The 23,994-nt window shown below is 43.4% G+C and overlaps 1 protein-coding gene across 14 annotated transcripts in view; it reads left to right on the top strand.

Annotated features, from left to right (window-relative positions):
- Positions 1 to 23,994, top strand: part of PLEKHG4B (pleckstrin homology and RhoGEF domain containing G4B) — a 239,592-nt gene that overhangs the window by 194,285 nt on the left and 21,313 nt on the right. For 12 of the 14 annotated variants that reach the window (XM_053261042.1, XM_053261039.1, XM_053261044.1 and 9 more), the window contains 3 exons: positions 10,086 to 10,338; positions 16,864 to 16,953; positions 17,776 to 18,000. In XM_053261042.1, the coding sequence (XP_053117017.1) occupies positions 10,086 to 10,338; positions 16,864 to 16,953; positions 17,776 to 18,000 (568 nt within the window). The remainder of the gene's footprint in view (positions 1 to 10,085; positions 10,339 to 16,863; positions 16,954 to 17,775; positions 18,001 to 23,994) is intronic. The other 2 variants (XM_053261035.1, XM_053261038.1) reach the window with 1 other exon arrangement.

The raw sequence follows: 23,994 nt of genomic DNA, 5'->3' as shown, positions 1-23,994 counted from the left end.
TTGCATGGCCCTGGTAGTTGCCTACCTCCAACAGACATGTGTCTAGGTATTCCCATCCCTGAACTATTGGCTTTTGGTGGCAAATGATACACAAACACTGTTGGTGGACCTGGAGGTCACAATCGCTCTTCTTTCATCTCTAGGCCTGCGGGTCAACCACGAAAAATCCAAACTGACCCCTTCACAGATGATATAATTCCTAAGCATCCTCTTTGATTTGACTCAGGGCAAAATCTTTCTCCCAGATCGAAGGGTCCAAGCCATCCTGGACCTTCCTTCCGAACTACTTTGACATCCTCATCAGCCAGCTCAAGTCATACAGCAGATGCTGGGGCACATGGCCTCCACCACATATGTTCTGCCACTCTAAGGCTAGGGCGCTCCAGCTTTGGTTTCTCCATGTGTTTTGCCCCCAAACAGATTCCATGCTGCTATGTCTATTAATCCCTCTTCATGCCCTGGACTCCCTCTTCTGGTGGAACGATCGAGCCAACCTCCGCGTAGGTGCCCCATTCCACACACACAGCCTGCCACACTCTTGTACTTACCATGGACACCTCCATGTAAGGGCGGGGGGCACACGATCAGAATTACCATCTCCAAGACCTGTGGTCCCCGGAGGAGGCATCACACCATATAAACTATTTGGAGCTCCTTGCTATCTTCAAGGCACTCAAGGGTTTCCTGCCTCTCATTGCTCACTCGTCCATTCTCATACAGATGGACAACATTACTGAGAAGGCTTACCTCAGTCGCCAGGGAGGCACCTCATCCAAGACGCTACTCCATCTTTCCATCGATCTCTGGATGTGGACCATTCAACATGACATCACATCCCTGGCGGTTCACATATAAGGCACAGCCAACGTGACAGCAGATACACTCAGCAGAGCAGGTACAACTTCCCACGAATGACAGATTCACTGCCCAACACTGTAATCTCTGTTCCGCCTGTGGTTCACTCCCAAAATTGACCTGTTTGCTTTGGCAACAAACGCCCAATGCAACCTATTCTGGTCCCAAGTGGGAGCTGGACACCACTCCCTAGGCAACGCATTTGCCATCCCCTGGTCGAACCTCTCGGCCTACGCCTTTCCTCCCATACCTCTACTGACTCGAGTCCTAGAAAAGATCTTGCAGGACCAACTGTTTTGCATACGACTCACCCCCTGATGGCCCAGGAAGCCTTGGTTTCCTTGCCTCCTTTACCTGTCCAAATACCATTACAGGCATCTTCCAGGTATGGCATCTTCCATACCTCACCCAACAAGCCAGGTGTATCCTATACCCCGGCCTACCTTGCCTGAAGCTCACAGCCTGGCTGATCAGTCCACCGTTCCAGTAGACCTCCAGCATGTTCTTGCAGCGGCTCATAAGCCTTCCACTGTCAAATGATATAGTCATAAATGGACACGCTTCCAAAGATTCTTAGACGATCAAAACATCCCACTCTCTCTAGTCTCTGTCAAACATGTCTGTGCCTATCTTATTGCACTTAAAGAGACAGGACTCAAGCTGGCGTCTCTACGAGTACATCTAGCAGCCATAGTGGCTCATTCCCCGGCTAATTCTCCATCTTGGTTCCAGGATCCAACTGTGAAACAATACCTCAAGGGACTTTCACATATATATCCTGACCCACCCATCATGGCCCCAGCCGGGGACCTCACTCTAGTCCTATCCATACTCATGCAACGTCCCTTGAAACAGCCTAATACCTGCTGGGACAAATTGTCCCCCTTTGAAGCGATAGAACCCTTGTGTTCTAATTAACACAGGCATACAATGACACAGTTGCCCCACTTGAGTAAAGACCTTTCCAGATATAGGGGCCATTCACATGACCTGCTGGTCGGGAGGGGGGATGACTTCACAAAGCTTGACCAGATGATTGACCTGTCCTTGGTGGGAGCGTAGAGTGTGCTCCCACAAGATCAGCCCTGCTCTATGCAGTGCAGAGCAGGGCAGATTGCTATGAGGCTGGCACTCGTTATCCCAGCTTCTGAGCATCCCACAGTGCACCATGCACTGAGTGCAGTGCACTGGAGGATTCCCTCAGGGGACAGATGCTCTAGGCACTTGTCTGTGTTAGCGTGAGCTGCAAGCAGCTTGCACTGACACACAATCCTGGGACCTGGGTTAAGGGCACGTTTGCACCCTTAACCTTGGCTATGAGCCGGGCTTCAGTGCTGGGTCTGGCACTGCAACACTGCCAGGATCTGTGCAGATCCCGGCAGTTCTCACGGGTACCCACGCCCAGGCTAAGCCCTAAGCCTGGGCTTGTCTGCTTGTGAGAACAGCCTCATAGAATGTTTCTTTTTCCTTGGTGCAGAATGCCATTCATTTTACTTCATTGTGTAATGAAATAACCACATCAAGCGACATCCCCACATAGTTTAACTTCAGTATAGCTCAGGGCTGCTCAACATCGGCCCTCCTGCAGATGTTGGCCTACATTTCCCATATTCCCTGGCTATTGGGGATGGAGATATGGGAGTTCAAAACTTTGGAGATCTTCCTTGCTCAGTGGAAGAAACTGCTACAGCTTCCCTGACAAATGACTGTCCAGCCTCTGTTTGAAGACCTCTAATGTTTGATTGGCTGGGAAGTGTATTAGTGGTGTTTGCACAGTACCTAGCTGAACTGATTCAACAACACCTACCAAAGAAGAAAACTACAAAGGAAACGACTCCTAACAAAGGAAACCCTTACATGGATAATCAAAATATATGTAAGAATGAGAATCAGCTTCAATCAAAAAGAAAATTTCTTTGATTGCAGAGAATATCTTGAACATGTGCATGAAGTGTTTACCCTAATAATGTTCCAACTACAGCTACATGTAACCAACTAGGGGTTCTCCTGTGAGATCATATTACTCAGAAAACACCCTTTCCAGTCCAGAGTGTGAAAATACGCATATGTTGGAAACTGCTGGATAAAAGTGTGTGTAAAGAAGGAAGGAGTCAGATATTGGAAACCCCAAGAGGTAAACAAAGGAGAAACAGTTGGGGAAAGGAAGAAAGGAACAAAGGAGGTTTTTGTTTTTAACAGTAGGAAGCAGATTTACATAGGCTCGTTCTCACAATTATGAAGAGGATAGAAGAAGCCTCCTAGTCTAGTATGGGAGCTGTGTATGCTCCTGTTTTCTGCTTGTGTATGAGAGTTAAAAACCAGGTTGGAAGCATGTGTAGTGATGGTGTACTAAGCAGCAGCTGGGTCAGAGAGCTTTTCCTTCTGGGTATAGCTGCTAGGTAAAAGGGAGCCCCTTTAACTCAGCTGCTACTTAATAGAGGTGTGCAAGGATAGTTTTTTGCAATTTGATTTGACCCCAAACAGAATAACAAAAAATCCAATTCGTTGAATTGGAAACTAGTGAAATATTCACAAATCATCCATAGGGAACAATAGGGAATCACCTCATTGTTCCTCATGGGTAGGTCCTAGGGATACCTAAGTGGACTGGGTGTTAGGGCGTGGCCCAACCTACCTACCACCCAACCCCCAAACCTACCTACCTACCACCCAACCCCCCAGTACAGTAGGTCATGTGAATGGCCCCTATATCTGGAAAGGTCTTTACTCAAGTGGGGCAACTGTGTCATTGTATGCCTGTGTTAATTAGAACACAAGGGTTCTATCACTCCAAAGGGAGACAATTTGCCCCAACAGCTGTTAGGCTGTTTCAAGCCAAGTCAATGGCCCAGCTGCTCTTTGGAACTCAACTGGGTCTGCATTTGAACTTTACCCCCATGAAGGTTGTCTAAACTAAATTTCTAAGAATGGTTCTTAAAATGCCAAAAGGCGTATCCAACTCAGCCTTGAGGCTGGAGGCTGGGGTGAATAAGGTGGAGACCAGAGTGTGGTTGGCAACTTGGCAGTCTTTAAACATTGGCTAAAGCGATAATTTCAACCAAGTGAGTTGGCCCCCCTAGTTCTGGAAGATCACACCCACTCTAAGTGGTTACCCAAATTAATGGGGAAACTCCAGATGGTTGGACTCTCTTCTGAATCTATAATTGCTATGAGGTTTGATCAAGCCAATAGAATTATAGAACAACATCTCTTAGATATTGACTCACAAGAAGAGAGAAGCAAACTCCCTACCTGCATGAAGAATTGGTGGGTAGAGGGAGTTTATCCATCAGGGACATCCTTACCTAACTGATATGCGCCCGCCGCCCCCCCCCTTCACCACTGCTTGATGGATCTTGTATGCAATAGCACACAATCTTATCTGCAAGAAGATAAGTTACATAAAAATCCACTGGTCTTCTCTGAAGGTTCTTTTAAAAAGGTAAAATCAATTTGCTACATGGAGTGCTGTAAAATTTACAGTGAAGTAAAATATGAGCCAAATTATCAACTTCATCTGATCCACAGGAACACTTAACGCAGGTGATGTTTTTGTATCTCCCCTCCAACCAAGCTGATGGGAAAACATTATAACGAGCTAAGGTGAAGGCTCTCCAATGGGTTGGGCATGTCAGATTATAAAGATAGATTGCCGGAGCTAAAGTTGAGGTGACCCACCAAGAACTCTTTCCCTTGAGTTCTACATCCACTACCCAAGCAGGCAGAGGCTTCTTCTGGGCTTCTTTGTAAGCACCTGTATGGATTAGAGGCTCTCTTTATTATTAATATCTAGGGATCAGCTGATATTTGTGTACTGATGTGTGATTACACTGAAGCCAACCATCCTGAAAAGGGCAACTGTTAGGTATAAACCAATTGCCGAAAAGCTCATAGAACATTAAGCAGCAATTTAAACATCTATTTGAATAGACAATATGCTGAACTAAGTCCTTAGGAAGTTAAAAGGAGCAACTATAAAGAATGAGATTTTAGATTTTGAATATCTCCCAACCAAAATGCCTTTCATGCTAGTGCTAGATCTTGTTCATCTTGTTTCCTCATCTAATTCACACAGCAGCAGTCTCCTCTTGAAGGGGCTCTTTCCTCTCTCATGACCCCTTTCTTTGCAGACCCCTGCCCACTATCCTTTTATATACATAGATTCCTCTCCTCTACAATCAAGAACATCTTGCGACCAGTAACAGTTGCATTCCAACTGACCTTAACCATCACAGGCTCCTCCACCCTATCTGCATATGGAATCCCCACTGCCTAATCACCACGGTGCCACAGGCTCCTCCACCATATCTGCATATGGAATCTCCACTGCCCAATCACCACTGTGCTTTTGCTTTCGAACTCTCACGAGAGCTGCCACGCACAGGATTAGCCACAGGCATGCCTTAGAGAATTATACAGATAGACTTGATCCCATTCTGAAATTATTTGTTTAGCTAAAAAGAAGGTGACTTACAAACAGAAGACGACAGTGTTGTTTTTAAATTAAAACAGCTGCAGGATTTTAATATTCAAAATGAGTCTTGTAAATTACACTGACCCCACAATGTTTGATATAAAATGGTTGGCACCAGTGTACCCTCTAACAGGGATTCCCAGATGTTGTTGACTACAACTCCCATAATCCCTAAGCAAAGGTCATTGCAGCTGGGGATTCGGGGAGTTGTAGTCAGCAACGTCTGGGAATCTGTTAGAGGGAATAGTGATTGGCACTGTGTGTTTACCCTTTTTGAGTACAAATGGGCACAGTAATTACACACCTGCACTTCTTGTACATATGAGTTTACATGAAGTTATAGAGTTTGACAGAACATTTCATCAGACAAAATGTAATAATGGCTAGTTAAAGCAAAGCTGCATGTTTTTCAGTCACTTCAGTAAAGATTTCTGTTATCAGTTCATGTGAACTAACATACAAGAATAATGTCAACAGCATCTTAGTTCCATTTGGTGAGCATCTCTCAGTGTTGGCCCTTCTGTTAAATGTTTGCAACATAAGAAGATGGCCCTCATTCATTTCTTTGACAATGGGTTGATCTTGGGTTCCTCTTGGGTCATTGCAGCCTACACAACACACTGCTGATTAGAGTATTTTATGTTTTAAAAATGGAGGGGGAAAATTTGTGAAATACACCACTATCTGAAATGACTGAAAAAGGCTTGTACCTCCTTGGTACCTACTGAGTCAGCAACTTTCAAGAATCACTGCCCTCATGTTGCATTTGCTTGAAACCAGTTAGCCAAGAAAAATGGTTTCCTCTAGTTTTCTCACTACAGCAAACCACACATTGAACCATAAGATATTCCCCTTAGGGGATGGGACTGCTCTGGGAAGAGCATCTGCAGAAGGTTCCAATTTCCCTCCATGGCATCTCCAAGATAGGGCTGAGAGAGATTCCTGCCTGCAACCTTGGAGAAGCCTCTGCCAGTCTATGTAGAGCAGACAATACTGAGCTAGATGGACCAATGGTCTGATTCAGTATAAGGCAGCTTTCTGTGTTCCTTTGTACCCATTGCACTATCTAAGCAAGAAGATGCTTGCTCTTCTGGACCTGAATGGTCTCAACAAGATACTTTCCACTGCCAGTCAAAGCGGCATTCTCATATGTTATATCCTCCTTGGTAACCCCTTTCTGTGGATGTTTGGTCCATACTAGCAAGAAAAGTAATCTTCAGCATTGCAAACTGAAAGGAAAATAGTAGAATTTCATGTTTAGAACTGGAACCCTGCATATGGTCACCTTAATTTTTATCATGCACATCATGCACTGTGATATTCAAAATAGCACCATTCTTCTCCAAACATTCCGAAGGACAGAATGCAGAGGTAATGTAGCTGGAATTTTTGATTGAATCCTCTTGGAATCCTCCCCCAGCAGCTTTTCTTCAAGTCATGGCAAACATGCACCGGAAAATTACAAGCTGGGGAAATGGATGGGGCTGGGGGCGAGGGGAGAGACTTGCAGGGAAGGGGTAAGTACTCCTCCCCCTTCCACTTCTTGTCTCCATATTGTGCCCTCTTGTAACCTGAGTTCAGGTTAACATATACAAAGCACAGTTCAGGTTAACATGCAAAGTACAGAGTAAGACATTCTCGTCATTTTTTTAAAAGAGGCCTTTTAAAAAAGTGAACATTTCTGTTGCATCTTATCTAGTGTCCTGTATTTTAACTCAATTCAACCTAACATGACAAATGTATTACAGGGACTGGCTGTGGATTTGGTGCTCTAGATATATGAGATTAAACTCTTCCTGTTTTTGTTATTTCTACTGTGTTTAGCCTTATTTAATGTGTCTATGGTAGAAAAAGAATAATGTGCAATGGAAACTAAAAAGGCTGATGCTATGTACTTTTGCACTGGCAAATATATTCTTAAGATTGAGTGCAGCAACTTCTGCAGTAGCATATTGTTGTAATCTGCCCTCCTGAGTTGACCTATGGTGGTGTGCAACTATGGTGCCCTGGCCAGGTATCACATAGCACATGTTAGGGTAGATAAAAGATTTATTAAATGGCACAGAAATATAAAAGTGTGTTTAGCCACCCATCTTGGAACAATGAAGCCATTCCTCAAGTGTGTTTCTAGTGGGCGTAGATAGGGGTGAGTGGGCCCGTGTTTGCCCCTCTCCCCAGTGGCCTGGTGGAGTGAGGGAGGTAATGAAGAAAATAGGGAGGGGTGGAGCTGAGGGGGGCCCTCAGAAGTTGGGGGGCCCAGGTTCTTTGAACTCATCCGCTCAATTATAGCTACACCCCTGAGTGTGGTGTGAGATGACCTCAATGTGCTGTAGACATAGATCAATCAGTTAAATGTTCCTGGAGACTCTAGGCCTCCTTCCAGTTCCTCCTTCCTGCTACAAGAGCAGGAAATTCTGTAGTCTTTCTGCTTCATGGGTGATTGAATGATCCACAACTGATGCAATCAGATCCACATCTGATGCAAAGATGCACTGAATCACAATATGTTCTCCTCAAAGGAAAGATGTTGCCAAGGACATAAATCAGTAGTCTCCCATTTCAGCAAAAATCATTGCTTAAAAAAAAAAAATCAACAGAATTAAGCCAAACTTGCCTCCTTAAGCATGCAGACTTTTTAGGCTTACTTGAATGGTAGAGGGCCAAACTGCACATTACTTTGGAGCTCCATGCCAGGAACTCCCATTGTAATTTTCTTCTTGTAAAAGTCGACACCGACTTGACGGCACTTAATCAATCAATCAATCAATCAATCAAAAAAGCAGGTATGGAGGGCTCCAATTTGGATTGGGGCTACAACATGGTGGGAGAAGGAATCACTACTTTTCTTCATGAAGATTTCCCTACTTCAATCTATCATATGTAACCGGACATACTAAAAGCTGCTATTAGTCACAGAGAGGAAAACATCCATTTTCTGTTTGGCTAATAGCAGCTGGGGAGGGTGATTTTAATTGGTGCCATGGCACAAGAGTAAGGGTTGGATCCTCTTCTTCCTGCACTTCATGATGGCCCTGATCCACACTGGAAGGAGCTAGGCTACTTTTATTTATTTATTTATTTATCATATTTTTACACCGCCCAAACCTTACATCTCTGGGCAGTTTACAACAAGATCAAAAAGTAAAACATTAATTAAAAACAAAAACAAAACAAAAATTTAAAAGCAAGAAATGTAAAACACAATTTAAAATTTTTTAAACAATATTCTAAAAATAACATTCAAAACAATCAAAACAATATCAGTTAAAAGCCTGGGTGAAGAAATGCGTCTTTAAGGACTTTTTAAAGGATGTCAGAGATGGGGAGGCTCTTATTGCACTAGGGAGCGTATTCCAAACCCTTGGGGCAGCAACGGAGAAGGCCCGTCCCTGAGTAGCCACCAGACAAGCCGGTGGCAAATGCAGATGGACCTCTCCTGATTATCTCAATGGGCGGCGGGGTTCATTACGAAGAAGCCATTGTCTTAAAAACCCAGGGCCCAAGCTGTTTAGGGCTTTATAGGTTATGACCAACACCTTGTATTTTGCCCGGAAACATATTGGCAGACTGTGTAACTCCTCCTTACATCCTTCTTACATCCTTTACAAAAAGGATGTTGGGATTTCCAGTTACGAAGCACCAATGTCATGAGTCATTTGGCTCTGAGAAGAGTTTCAAAAGCAGTTTGTTGTATAGAGGGAGGTTTTAGTATCAAAGTTTTTTAAAAAATTAAAATCCCCACAGGATATGTCAGTAGCTCTTTGGATCCCAGTCTGCATAACTCTTCCAATGACTGCTTCTATTTTACTCTTTCAGTCTCTGAACTGCTCTTCCAGTAGGAACTCTCTGTGTTCTGGAAACTGAGTTGTTTAGGGGAATTCATGAGAAAGCAGCTGTACATCATCTCAGGAATGTTCATCTGTTTTCCAACAGAATGTAAACACAGAAAAGGTCACAATATTTTCACAGATGGTAGCAGGAAACCTTTCTATACTGTGAGGAAATCTTCAAAGAACATTATTTTGTCTTCCTGGCTAGTTATTGTCCTTGTACAGCTTCTGTTGACTATTGGGAGTGAACAGTGAATACTCACTAATGTCACTGTGTGCGGGGAGTGGGAAGGGAACTAGTGCAGCAGGCAAGAGTCTGAAATTTGCAAGCTGACATTATAGCAAACTGGTAGAAACATACATGTGTTGTACTTGGTGTTCATAAATTAGCAATAATAACTGGACAGACTCTTTCTATAGTGCCAGCTCCAGAGGTTTGAGGCATTGGGCAAGGCCCCCTGGAAAAGACATAGCTTGTAAACCAAGAATTCTCTCAAGTGGCCTCTGACCTTGTCAGGTGCTCTGCATAGAAAGAATGGTGCTAGTATTGAGGCAGTGGGCTTTGTTATTAGGGCCCTGGCAACTGCCTGACCTTCCAGAGTGGGCCTTGTTTTTCTACAAAGATCACTTCTGGACTGCCTCTCAAGTTATGCTGAGAAACCTTCAGTATCATTCCTGAGAACCTTTTCCACTTCCATGTGCAAAGGTAGACAGGACAGTTCTGTGAACTACCATTTTCCAGAGGGCATTTGCCAGTTCTGCTTGGGAGCCAGTTACAGTGAATTTTATTCTCTCAAGGCTTGCACATTTTATATAGGATTAGCTCAGAGAAATCCTTCTGTGATAAGTTCAGCGCTCCCTCAGTTCCCTAGTAACTGTACTTTAAGAGTCCTCATATGTGTTCCATACAATTCTGTCTCTTTCAGCAGGAAAGTGAACCACATAATGGATGAGATGATCACAACGGAGAGGGAATATGTCAGATCATTAGGCTATATCATTGACAGCTATTTTCCAGAAATGGAAAGAATTGACTTACCTCAGGATCTGCGAGGGAAGCGAAACATCATATTTGGAAATTTGGAAAAACTCTATGATTTCCATTGTCAGTATTTCCTGAAAGATCTGGAACACTGCACAGCCTTCCCCCTGAGAGTCAGCCACTGTTTCCTCAGACATGTAAGTCTCATTTTCCAAGGAGGGGTATACTGTTGTTGTCAGATACTGTACTATTGTCAGGCCAGAAATCTTAGTTCTGCTCAGTCTTTACTTCTATAAGATCTTGTTAATGTGCATGGAAGACTGGGGGACATTAATAGTTTTACCTGGAGGGGAGGGGAACCACAACCAGGAGATAAATTAAATGCAACTTCCTTTGGGCTGTCCAAATTACTATCTGAAAGGAAGGGGCACAATCCTGTACTTTATTTCACCGACTGCCATGTGAGACAAGCATGTGCTTAACTCTATGACGGAAATCAGTTGGACCTGAACATGCTTAACTTTGACTGGGTGGTGTCCAGGGTTTACTATGCTTAAGCCTCAATAGATGTACTTTGGTTTAGCTAATACTGTACATAAGGGTGAGTTTTTAAACAAGAAAAATGTTGCCAGTCATGACTTTAATCCCCTCACCTGGTGACACAGCTGCAATAACCTATTATCTAGAAGGAAGTGGTTTGAGTTTTATTACTTTTCTAACAGAGATGTTGTAAAGGTTAATTAGTGCTCATAAAGTGCTTTTTGGAAGTTCTGCCTATTGTTGATGACCAGAAAATGCAAGAGACTATCTAGAGTCCTACATTCCTGCACTGTATACTGCTGCCTTTTTTTGAGCTGAAAACTGATTATTACCACCTCTCCCATCTCCTTTTAATTCATTTTTCTCTAGCCTCGGGGGATCTTCATTAATCAGTTAAAAATTGTGTACAGATTAAGGGGGAAAAATATATATTGGAAACTTCTTGGTGTGTTTTACCTTAAAGACAAAATCATATTCACATATTGTTCCCCTTAGAAGCGTATGGCAATGAGGATAACTGGGGTATGCTATGTTATTGTTACTCAGTTCTGGCCACATTTTCACAACAGTGTTAATCCTGATTAAATGGGGTTGACCAACATCCGTGTGATCATGAGAATCTGCGTGTAGTGGGAATCCTGGCTCAGTTTGACAACATTAACCATGATATTTAATCCAGAATTAGATCTAGGCAAGTCATCTGGCCAGACAACCTGATCAAGATCCCTTGGCTGTGAGAACCTGTACCCCATGCCAATCCTGAGTAACGCATGCTGCTCATATATTCCTGTGCCCAGAATGGATCATGCCCGCTGACATTCTAGCTTCCTGCAGAGCATTCCATGGCCAACCAGACATGGCCAGCAGTGCCACACTCCACTGACAGATGACTAACAGTGGTCAGATCCAGTGCCTTGGGATGCTGCTTGCCCCCTTGGGAGAATGTGGGGAGGTGTGTGTGTGATTGTGCAACATGTGAACAGGAAGAGATGGGATTGGGAAGGGTTGCACGAGTGGCTCCTGAACACCCCTTCGCCAAGCTTGCCCTTGGTCAGAAAGAGCTCCCCTTCTATGTTTCCGTTTTTCACCAGTGGAAATTGGACGGTGAAACCCCCTTCTAAAAATTGTGATCCCCATTGCAGCCCAGGGGTTGCCACTAGACAGGCGGAGGACAGTTATTTTTGCCAGAGCAGGAAGGAAATGCCAAGTTTATGGGAGGGGGGAAACTGATGAGTGGGCATACTCTTCCCAGCTAACCCAGCCAGATAGCAATGGGTCTCCTCACCTGCCAACTTTCTACTTACAGTGCTGGCTGTGGGGAACAGTCTCCCCTTGCCCCCCCCCCTCCGGAGACATACCTGCCCATCATGGGCACAGTTAGTGCTCCTGGAACGTCAGTAGGCACTATAGACGATGCTGCCCAATATGCCCTAGCATCCTTGGATTTGCCTAATCCAACCCTGGGGTTGAAGCAGAGCTGTGGAATGCACAGCCTGCCTGCCCGTCCAGTCCTGGACAGCCCTTTCCAGCCTCCCCCCATTCCTTGCCAGGTTCAGCTGGGTCACAACGTGGGTGATCATCCCAGAGCTTACTGCAGCTGCCGCCATTCACTTCCGCAGCTCCCCTGCTTCCCTGGCAGCCTGGGCAGCTCCGATCGCTCCAGGGATTGCTGAGTATGGCTGAGAACGCTCAGAGCTGCTGCAACTGCTCACTCTGGCATCGGGACCAATAGGAGTATAGCTGGCAATGAAATGAAGTTTTCCCGATATGAGGGCAGCGTGAGGGCTGCCAGTATTGCATCTGGATCCCTGGAGACTAATGGCCCCCACAGTCCGCTTCCCTGGAGCCACTAACAAGAATTGTGTGAGTGTGCTACTGCAGCAACTCAGCAGCAGTAGTGATCATGTGCCGCGCTCACCCATCAATCCTGGCTAACCTCCAGGGGCAGGAAAGCAATCATGGTAATGCAGCCTCAGTTTGATGTATGTTGAGTGCAGGTGCCAATTTTCCAGTTTTCCTCATTCCTTCATAGGGTTAGCCACAAGCAGTTTTTTCATGTTACCATTAAACAAGGTGGAAGATTCTAGACAGCAGGGACCCATGAAGTTATTTTGCTCTTTGCCATTTAGCCTCTTCAGACATTCAAAAAAGGGATGATGTACCCACATAGGGTATCCCAAGAATGCACTCAGAAGCCCTTCCCTGGTGCTGACATGCTCAAAAAGCTCCACCACCACCGCGCCTGTACCCTCCATGTTTGCAGCATTTGTCTGAAGAGGCAAGTGTTGAGAGTGTGTTGGCAGTTGTTTCCATGACTGGAAGGCTAGAGCATAGAATCAGCCATCATGTATTCTATCTAGTAATCGTCTATGTTGTGTTGTTTAGAGATTTGTCCCAGTGGGGATCCTGTAGTGGGGTGGGGGATGGAGTCAAAAAGGGAAAGGGAGGGAATGGAGAAAATGGAGTTGGTTCTGAATAAAGCCTTGGTTAAATCTACTTACGATTACGATTTGTGTTTATGAGGAAAGCAACTATAAAACAAAGCACTATCACATTTATGACACTTGCCTCTTCCGACAAATGCCATAAGTGCAGAGAGCAAGGCTTATTGAGCATGTCAGTGCCAGGTGGGGTTTCCAGATATGTTTTCAAGATGCTATATTTGTGGACACCATTAAAAAAAAAAGTCTGAAGAGGGCCAATATGTGAGCAGGGCTAGAGATACTATTCAGAAGAATCTGGATTTGTTCTGGGCAGGAATGTATCCTCCTGCATTGATTTCACATGGGAATTTTCAGAAATGTGTATTTGTTTGTTTCCATGCCTTCCATGTTGCCTCACCTGTAGCCGCTACACACACACATACACACACATCCCGTCAAAAATAACCCCCTTCTCCTGTGTGGTTCCTGGTGGTGATCTGAGCTGGCCTCTGTTACCCTCTCTTGTTCCTCCCTTCTGAAGTCCAAGAATGTGTTCAATTTGGGGCCAAGGTTCTTTGGGATCCTGGCATTGCTCAAGAAATAAGGCAAGTTTTAAGGCAGTTAGAGAGGCTATTCCACTTGAGTGGAAAGTTCTTTCAGCCACTCTAGGTCTGTTCTACAGCAGGTGGGTTCCTTGGAGTATGTAAGGAGACCCTGATTGACAGGAGGGAGTATCTGCCCAAACCAGGTGCATGGAGAAAGAGGGGTAGCAGGCAGACAGCTACGAGAAAGAGGTCTTTTCTGAGGAGGGACTTATGTCGGTGGACTAGGACAGACAAGTTCAAGGAAACCAAACTATGCAGAGCTGAAGACTAGATTGTCCTCCAGCCAGATATGTTGCCATGAAAAGAAATGGTGTAGAGATCCAGTTAGGGGGAAATCATGCCCTCTACCCCCAGGTATCCTCCTACAATAGTAGCTAAGTAGACCATCACAAAAGCTGAGAGCAGGGGTTCACCTCCCACCCTTTCTGTAATTCAGGCACTGGTTGAGTGGGGATTTGAACCAGTGTATGACTACATAATACTGGCTTACTGCCAAAAAAAGTTTGTTTAAAAATATATATATCATGGCCACGGGTTCTTCCCTGCACAGTAGTGAAATAGATAATGAAATAGGCCACTCCTACCAAATTAATCCCTAGGATTTCAGATTCTTTCATGCTAGAAACAAGTAGCAAGAGGAACCAATGCCAGCCATACAAATTAGACTGATGTATTACAGGGATTGAACTAATAATGGGAATCAACAAATTTAGGAACAGTTAGTCAGTTTACTTATTTACATGTGTATCAGTACTTACAAAATAAGATTCCCACCAGAACAGCAAAATCATATTCACCATAATAAAATACAGTTGTCCTTCACCTATCGCGGGTTTGCCAATTCCGGATTTGAGTATCTGCGATTGGAAAATTGTCACCACCCTCGCCAACTGCGACCCAAGTATTAATGGTTTGGCACCATTTTTTCAACTGTTGGGTGGTTTGGGGGGCCAATTTCTGGGGTCACAGGGTCATTCTGAGGATCAAGGGGTCATTTGGGGGGTCAGGGGTGAATGGGGGGTCCTGGGGTCATTTCTGGGGGTCAGGGGCTCTTTTCTGGAGGTCGGGGGGTTCACTTTTTTATTTTGGGGCACTTTACCTCTTGGAATTCCCCATATCCACTGTTTCCCATTAAAGTCTATGTCTCGTCTACCATGAATTCACCAACCGTGAGGGTTTACAGGAACAGAATTCACCATTAATTATGTTTGACCTGGTCTGACACTCTTGTATGCTGCTGCCCCTTGTGGCAGCTTGTTGCACTGAAGCAGCTTTTTAAGCCTCTGAGCCCTGGGCATGCCCCACCCTTTGAGATCAACTGCTGCCCCCTCTCCCCGCCACTGTTCCCTCTAAGGCATGCCTGCGTGCGCTCACAAGTTTTCTGATGTCCACTCAGTTAATTTTAGATCCTGCTCAGATTGAATTAGAAAGGCCCCACTCTGAATGCATGCGCGTGCACAGTGCATTGATATTGCCGCCCAGAACAAAACTCATTCTGCACAGAAATGGAAAAAAATAATAGAGGGACCACTGCTCCCCACCCACCATAGCAGGAAGAAGATGAAAAGCTTCCTGTCCAAGGCAGACCTTGTCTCAGGATCAACATCTCTTCCTGGTGTTCTTGGTTACTCATTGGTCTGTCTACTCCGCTTCTTCAGTCTATAGTGTGTTCTTGATTCCTGGCCACTGCTCACCTCTGGTTTCTGACTATCCCCTTGACTCTGCTGCTGGCATGTTCTTGGCCTCTGGCTACTTCTTTAAGCCCTGGTCACTGGCTGGCTGCCTGGCTGTCTCAGTCCTGACTTTGAGCCATAGGCCATGTAGCAGCTGCTGCCCACAGCTCAGCCTGACACCAATACATCTATAAAAGAAAACAATTTGCCACATTTATGTTATACAGATTTTGATTTGTCTAGTAATTGATAAAAAGACACTGTCTTTCTTGACAAATATCAGTTTTTCTTTTTACACTTATGCAGAGCAGGATCCAAACTAGTGTAACTTGTGCTAGCGTAAAGCTGTTTTGCTAGTGTAGGGACATTGCTTAAGAACATTTCACAAAGGCAGTAACCTCTGTTCCAGACTAGTTCTTGCTCAAGTGGAAGTGTTAGAGGTTGTTGATTTTTACCCACAATAGGTAGAACAGCAGAGCACTAAGAAATGAGTACACACTCCAGTTACAGAGTAGGTACAGAGGATGGTTTGGATATTGCAACTATTTGGAGAAAACACATGGAGATCCTTGTATGACTAAACACTAAATATTTATTGGTTAAATACCTTAGATAGGAAAGACCTATCTCTAATCTAAAGGACTACATAGTGGATAGTTAAGGAGAGAGAGATGTTTCCATCTGCTCTCTAGGAGGAAAGGAAGGTTTGTGATTCAGCACAGGAAGTGCTGCAGAGTCAGTTCAGGGTCATAGATTAGAGACAGATAGGGAGACCCTGACTCACTGTCTCTACTCCCAATGCTCCTAGTGGTCATTAGGATAGTTGGTGCAAAAGGTTGATGCATTGGAAGTTCATCTCCAACAGGAAGATGTTGTACTTCCTCTAGCACAGGGACAGGCAACCTTGACTCTCCAGCTGTTGCTGAACTACAGTTCCCATCATCCCCAGCTGATGGGAATTGTAGTTCAGCAACATCTGGAGAGCCAGGTTGCCTGCCCCTGCTCTAGTGCCATCTGAGACAATTGCTAGTGCCATCTGAGACAATTGCAACAGATAGCACTACCTCTAGCACAACATGGGGCATTAGCTAATTGTTGCACAGCACATTGCACAATAGGGATGTTCATGAAGCATGATTTGAAACACATCCCCAACACCTTTAAAATGGAGGAGACTGGGTGCATACCTTCTCCTCCTACATATCGCTGCTTCCTGAATCAGCAGCGCTCAGCTCAGCTACTGATGCTATCGTGTGCAGCACCCAGTCCAAGAACAATCATTTTATATTACTTCTAAGTATCTCCCTGGCCATCAAAATAAGAAAACAGGTATCTGTGGGAAGGATTCAGACTAAATTAGTTGTGATTAAGCATCACTAAAATTACTAATTTAGTCTGGATCCTGCCATGACACTAAACATCTTTGATCTGCATCATTAATTAACACATTAATGTCAATTATTTTTCTTTCATTATTTCAGGAAGAACAGTTTGGGATGTATGCACTATACAGCAAGAACAAACCACAGTCGGATGCTTTGCTTATAAGCCATGGAAATGCCTTCTTTAAAGTAATTACCACTGAGTTAACACTGAACTTCTCAGTGTACAGATCTCTGTACACATATACAGACCTCTGTACACATGTACATTTTGTGTGTAAATGACTATACATGTGATCATTTTAAAAGTGGATACAGGCGCCCTCAAATACAGAGTCGATAGGAAGTGGACTACTGTGCATGTGTTGAACATCGTAAGGATATTCACACGTGCAGCCTAACCCAGGCTACTGCAGCCCAGCCTGACTTAGACTGCGCATGTGAAGCATCAGGAGCAAGGTCGCTCCTGGCGCTGCCCCCACACCAAGCTCCAGTTCTTAACCCAGCATTTAGCTGTGGTTTGCGTAGCCTCGGCCGGCAATCATCTGGGTGATCACTGGTGGGTTAAACGGCTCCCCAACCCCAGCCCTCTGCCATTTCCAGCCGTGAGCTGGGGGGAAGGAGCCACCACACCAAGAGCAGCGGCAGCTCTAAGGAGAGCAGCCACCACACTCATGCCCTGGGGTACCCTGGGATGAGGGAGGGGGAAGTCCTCTCGCTGCCAGCGTTTCCCTTCGCCACTCTGCCACTCATGTGGGCACGTAGCACAATGGAGAAGAGACAGCACAGCAGAGGGGAAGATGGCGGCTACTCAAAGTCCTGCCTTCCCTGCAGCACACCAGCCCTCCCCAGTGAGGCCTTGTGCATAACCTCAGTGTGTGAATAACTGAAGGAGTGGGTACCCTGTACACAGATTGTACATGTGAATAGGACTGAAGTGTCCATAGAATTTAATAACTTTTTGTGGTGTTCAATCATCTAATGTTATATGTACCTCTTATATTCCCACAGAATCAGCAGCAGGAATTGGGTGATAAAATGGATCTGGCTTCCTATCTGCTGAAACCTATCCAGAGAATGAGCAAATACGCTCTCCTTTTGAAGGATCTGATCAAGGAGTGCTCAGCAGCACAAGATCGGGAGCTTAGTGCCCTCCGTGCTGCTGAAGAAATGGTCAAGTTTCAGCTTCGCCATGGGAATGATTTGCTTGCAATGGATGCCATCAGAGGATGTGATGTAAGCACACCCATATCCCGCCTCACACCCCTAGTTTTGTGTTTCAAACAGCTCTTTTTTTTTTTTTAGTTTCAATTGTCTGGTGTAACAGAGTTGCTGAGGGCGTGAAGTATGAGCCCAGGAGTCCCCACTTCACATCTCCCTTTGGTCATGGGCTCATATAGGAGGCCTTAGGCAAGCAACTCGCTCACAGCCCCACATCGGTATATAACATGGCCATTAAAGAGTTAAATATTAGAGCCTTCCATTATGAACTGATATTAAACTCCACCCTTGGACTGTTCTTTCTTGTTCCTTTCAATTTCTCAGTTAGGGTATTGTGCCCAGCAGTAAAGAAGCATGTTTGTTTGATTGCAATAAAAAGTGAGGGGGTTTTTCTTCAGGAATATAGGGGCCTACCTTTTACTTGTCTTACTGAAGGCTGGCTGAGTCAGCAACTGAAGACCTCTAGGCAACACCCAGACACCTGAAAGGTGCTGCCTGAGTCCTGTAGTTAACAACTACCGGGCAAAGAGGTGTGAAGAAAGTGTCTATAGAACTAGCTAGCAGGCTAACTCTTAGGCCTTGGCCCACCATATTTCATGTTCTTCTCAAAATGGCCTCCCAGGAACACCAGGTGCTGAACAGAGTTGTAATGATTACTGAGATAATGAGGTTGTTCTCACGACCGCACTGGGGAGGATGGACAATGAGAGAGGCTTCTGTCTGCCTCTCCATACATGATCCCCCTGCCCTTCTAAGCTCTGTTGCTTGCCTGACACATGAGCAGCAGCACAGTGAGTGGTAGAGCCAGGAACCGGAGGAGGATGTCCTCCAGAATCCCACAATGCTCTGCGCTGGGAGCATGGCATTGGGGGAATTCTTCCACTTTGGGGCACTCTTGCTGCACGATGGGGGAGTGGGGTAGAAGCTTGCACACCCTCCTATCCCACTATTAGCCCAGGTAAAAAACCCAGGCCACCCTGTCACAGAGTGCCAGGACCAGGATCGATCCCGGCCCTTCTCATAGCTGGCTATGCTCAAGTAGGGCAGCCCTACCTGGATATAGCCAGTCATGACGTTAATATATGTGAGAGCTCCTTTTACCACCCTTGCAATGTGTTGCTACCACATTTGCTTTGATCCATGATTGTTACCATGCTTCATGACAATGCTTTGGCTTAAGTGGGGGAATTAACTCAAATTAGGGACAAATGTGTATACAGCAGTCAGAAAGGGGCAAACATGTATAAGGCAATCAGATAGCTGGCTGTGGGTAAATACAGCATCAGTGTTATCAATTCCAACGGATACAAACTTGAGAGCATCATAGCATTGTAGAGAGATGAGGAGAGAGAGATGAGGGATGAACGGCAGAGTGTGTGTGAGAGAGAGATAATCGTATACCTATCCTAGGCTGGTCTGTGAGGCTGAAGAGCAAGGATAGCAAAGTTGCTGATTTCCTTCTTTGAGATGGGAGGAGACAAAGGCCTTTTGTTGCAAGGAGGGCAGCCCAAGTCAGCGAGGCTTCTGGCATAAGGAGAAGGCAGCATGCCTTTGACTACCGGTTGCCAGAGAATGCTAACTTGAAGTACTCAGAGGTATCTCCGGAGTCAGTAAAGCAATTGTGAATCACCCTGCGCTGGAGAACAGGACTTCTCTCCAGCACAGTACATGCCGGATGAGAGAGAAATATCTCTGAAGCTACAGCAGACAGGAACCAGGACCTTCTCTAGAACACCATACAGAACCGGAGGGTTTTGCTGGAGCTGTGCACACTGTTTCAAATTTTTTATTAACTTTTAACAATAATAGTAACCATAACAATCATAATAAACACAGTTACAAGTTGACTTCCCGCGCACCTCTTTTCGTGATACCAACTATAAATTTTACCCTTATTGTAATATTAATTAAAAAAGAAAAACACAAATTTAAACCTTCCACCACCATTAATCTACCCAACCTGCATTTCAAATTTCAAATCCTGCTGTAAGATCCATAGTAGGAAAATAATTCTTTAAATAAACCAAAAAAGGTTTCCAATCTTCCTTGAAGCGTTCTAAACTTTGGTCTCTGATCAGTGTTGTAAGTTTTGCCATTTCTGCATATTCTAAAGTTTTTATCAGCCAATCTTCTTTTGAAGGCAGTTCGTTAGTCTTCCATTTCTGTGCATATAATATTCTGGCCGCCCTAGAAGCATACATAAAAAAAGTTAAATTATTTGTAGAAATTGCTCCTTGTGTTATTCCTAGCAGGAAGAATTCTGGCTTCTTAGGGAATGTCACTTTAAATATCTTCTTCAATTCATTATATATCATGTCCCAATAGGCCTTGGCCCTCCCACAGGTCCACCACATATGAAAAAAAGTACCTTCAGTATGCCCACACTTCCAACATTTGTTTGAAACATTTTTATACATTAATGCCAGTTTTTTAGGCGTTAGATACCATCTATACATCGTTTTGTAATAATTTTCCTTCAAAGCATAACAAGCAGTAAATTTTAAATCACTTTTCCATAGCTTCTCCCATGCTGCCATTTCTATATTATGTCCAACATCTTGAGCCCATTTTATCATAGTTGTTTTAACCAATTCCTCTCTAGTCTCCTCCAAAAGTAGTAATTTATACATTTTAGAGATTAATTTTTCATCGTCTTGACATAATCCCTTCTCAAAATTTGAAATCTGATCTTCAAATCCAACTTTAAGGTCTTCCTTATACACCTCATTTAGCTGATAGTACTGAAACCAATCTCTAACCACGTTTTGTAATTCAGTTAAAGATTTTAACTTACAATCGTTTCCCTGAAAATACAACAGATCTCTATATGTACCCACAGACATCTGCATATTTACTTCTTTATGTGATAAAGCTTCAATCAGGGATATCCATAACGGAGTTTTTGGTTCCAACCAATTTTTATATTTTAACCATACCCTCATTAAACTCCTTCTTACATAGTGATTCAAAAAATCTTTATGTACTTTAGTTTTTTCATACTATAGATAAGCATGCCATCCAAACCTTCTATCAAATCCCTCCAGATCAAGGACTCTAGGGTTTCTCAATGTTATCCATTCCTTTAGCCATGTCAAACATACAGCATCAAAATACAACCTTAAGTCTGGCAAGGTAAGACCACCCCTTTCCTTTGCATCTGTTAAATTCTTAAAATTTATTCTTGGTCTTTTCCCCTGCCAAACAAATTTAGTTATATCCTTCTGCCATTGCCTAAAACAAGTCAAGTTATTAATTATAGGAATAGTCTGAAAGAGAAATAACATTTTAGGCAAAACATTCATCTTCACCACTGAAATTCTTCCCATCAAAGATAAATTCATTTTAGACCATCTTTGCAAATCTTTTTTCATTGAGTTCCATGTTTTAACATAATTATTTGAAAACAGCACAGAGTTATTTGTTAACCAAACTCCCAAATATTTCACTTTCTTCTCCACTTTTAACTCACTTATTTCACCAAATCTATCTTTACTTTTCTGATCAATATTTTTAGTCAGAACCTTAGTTTTAGTCTTGTTTATGTAAAAACCCGCCAACTGGCCAAATTGCTGTATCTTGTCCAAAAGTCTTTCAATCTTATCGATTGGATTCTCTAAAAATAACACGTCGTCTGCAAAGGCTCTCAGTTTGTATTCTTGTCTCCCAATTTTGGGACCATGTAATTCATCATCTTCCCTAATAGATCTACAAAGCACTTCTAAAACCAATATAAAAAGCAATGGAGAAAGTGGACAACCTTGTCTAGTCCCTTTTTGTATTCTACAATTGTCTGATAATTCTCCACTTACAATAATCTTGGCATATTGTTCCAAGTAGATAGTTCTAATTGCTCTAATGAAATGTTCACCGGCAGTTATTTCCTCTAATAAACCCCGCATAAACTGCCATGAAATATTGTCAAAAGCTTTCTCTGCATCCAAAAAAATCATCGCCATCTGTTTTTCATTATGTTTTTCATAATACTCCAATACATTCAAAACTGTTCTAACATTGTCTCTCAGTTGTCTCTTTGGCAAAAAGCCAGCTTGATCCTCATGAATAAAGTCTCGTAGTACCACTTTCAATCTTCTTGCCAAAACCGCAGCAAAAAGTTTATAATCATTATTTAAAAGTGATATTGGCCTATAATTTTTGACTAATGTTAAGTCTTGATCTGGCTTTGGGATTATTGTAATATTTGCATATTTCCACAAATCTGGCATAATCCCTTTTTAAAAAATGTCATTCATAGTCCATTGAAGAGGTTGTAAAATTTGAACTTTGAGTGACTTGTAATACAAAGCTGAGAGTCCATCTGGCCCAGGGGCCTTGTTGGATTTAGCTTGATTTATTGCTTCTATTATTTCCATAACTGTTATTGGAGCATTCATGGTTTCTATTTGTTGAAGAGAAAGTTTTGGAATATTTTTAGTTCTAAGAAACTGCTTAATTTTTTTTATCTTCTACTATTTTGCCTTTATATAATTCCGAGTAATATTTTAAAAATTCCATCCTTATTTCCTTTCCATTATAAGAGAGCCCATTTTTAGTAAATATTTTAGATACAAAATTTTTCTTCCTCTCCAGTCTAATTTTCCAAGCCAGCAACTTGCCTGGTTTATTTGCAAATTCAAATGATCTTTGCTTGATATACTTCAGATTTTGCTCAAGTTCATTTGCTATTAGCATAGAGAGTTGTTGTTGTAAGATCTTAATAGCTTGAGAGATCGTCTTCTTATCTTTAGTCCATATCAATTCTCTTTCCTTTTTGGAAATCTGCATCAGTAGTACCTCTCTTTTCAATCCTCTTTGTTTTTTAAAATATGTATTTTGCTGTATGAAAAAACCTCTCATAACCTCTTTGCTTGCATCCCAAACAATTTTGTTGTCCAATCCTTGATTTAAATTCAATTCAAAATAATCCTTTAACTTCTTGGAGCTGTGCACACTGGATGCAAAAAGCAGGATTCCAAAACAAAATTGGCTTTGGGGGATGACTGGATGTAAGTCCATCCTGGTAATGATCCATAATCATCACCAGGATAATTAAACAAAAGATTTGATGAGTCTGAGGATCACAAGGATCCTGATCCTATTCAGGCATCCCAAAAGACAAAGGGACAGGAGCAGGTTTCTTCCTCCAAGGTGCTTGGTGCAAATGGAGTAGTGCTTCTCAAGCATGACTCATCAGAGCTGTTTCTTGGGCTCTCATCAAGAAGAATTCAATAACCTTTGCATTTCTTTAGGTGCCCACTCTTTAAAAATTATCAAAGCTTATGAAGGAAGCCAGTCTGTCCTGATATATCTTATCTAATCCAGGGTTTCTTAACCTTGGGCCCCCAGATGTTTGACTACAACTCCCATTATCCTCAGCCACAAAGGCCATGTCTGGAGATGATGGGAGTTGTAGTCCAACAACATATGGGGGCCCAAGGTTAAGAAACCCTGATTTAATAAATTTCCAGTCTTTTGTTCAGTTAGCCTGTCCAGCAGGCAGCTTAATGCTAATATGGTTCCTTCCTGGCCCATTGCGAGTCTATTGTTATCCAAGGCATCAGGAAAGACTGATTCTATTCCCCACTGACAGGGAGTCGGGTTCTAGCCAAATGGAGGGTGCCATGGGCAAGAGAAATAGGGGGGTACAGGAGTGACATGAGGTAATGTAACAGTGTTGTGTAAATGCTAATATTATTTCATATTGTTAAGAGAACACTAGTCTGGATTAGCCTCAGTGCTGGAAGTGAAGGACTTTGCGCTGTCTGTCTCAGTGACATAGGAGGACAGACTAGTGAGTCAGAGGGCTAGAGGGTCAAGACATTGGTCATCCCTTCTCTACTGCTCTGACACTATCTCTTTGATATGTAGATTGCTAATCTTAGGGACTTCCTTCTTTCCAGCCACTTCCTTCCTCTCTCCCTTCTCTTCCCTTCCTTCTACCTTGCAACATGCAAGCTCCTCTCCCCTGCACCATGTGTGCTGAGATGCAGAATCCATCTGCATCAAGCTAGA

This window comes from Hemicordylus capensis, chromosome 6 (genome assembly GCF_027244095.1).
Source record: "Hemicordylus capensis ecotype Gifberg chromosome 6, rHemCap1.1.pri, whole genome shotgun sequence".
Lineage (NCBI taxonomy): Eukaryota > Metazoa > Chordata > Lepidosauria > Squamata > Cordylidae > Hemicordylus > Hemicordylus capensis.
The sequence above is the reverse complement of the archived record's forward strand: the minus strand, read 5'-3'. Positions and strand labels throughout refer to the sequence as shown.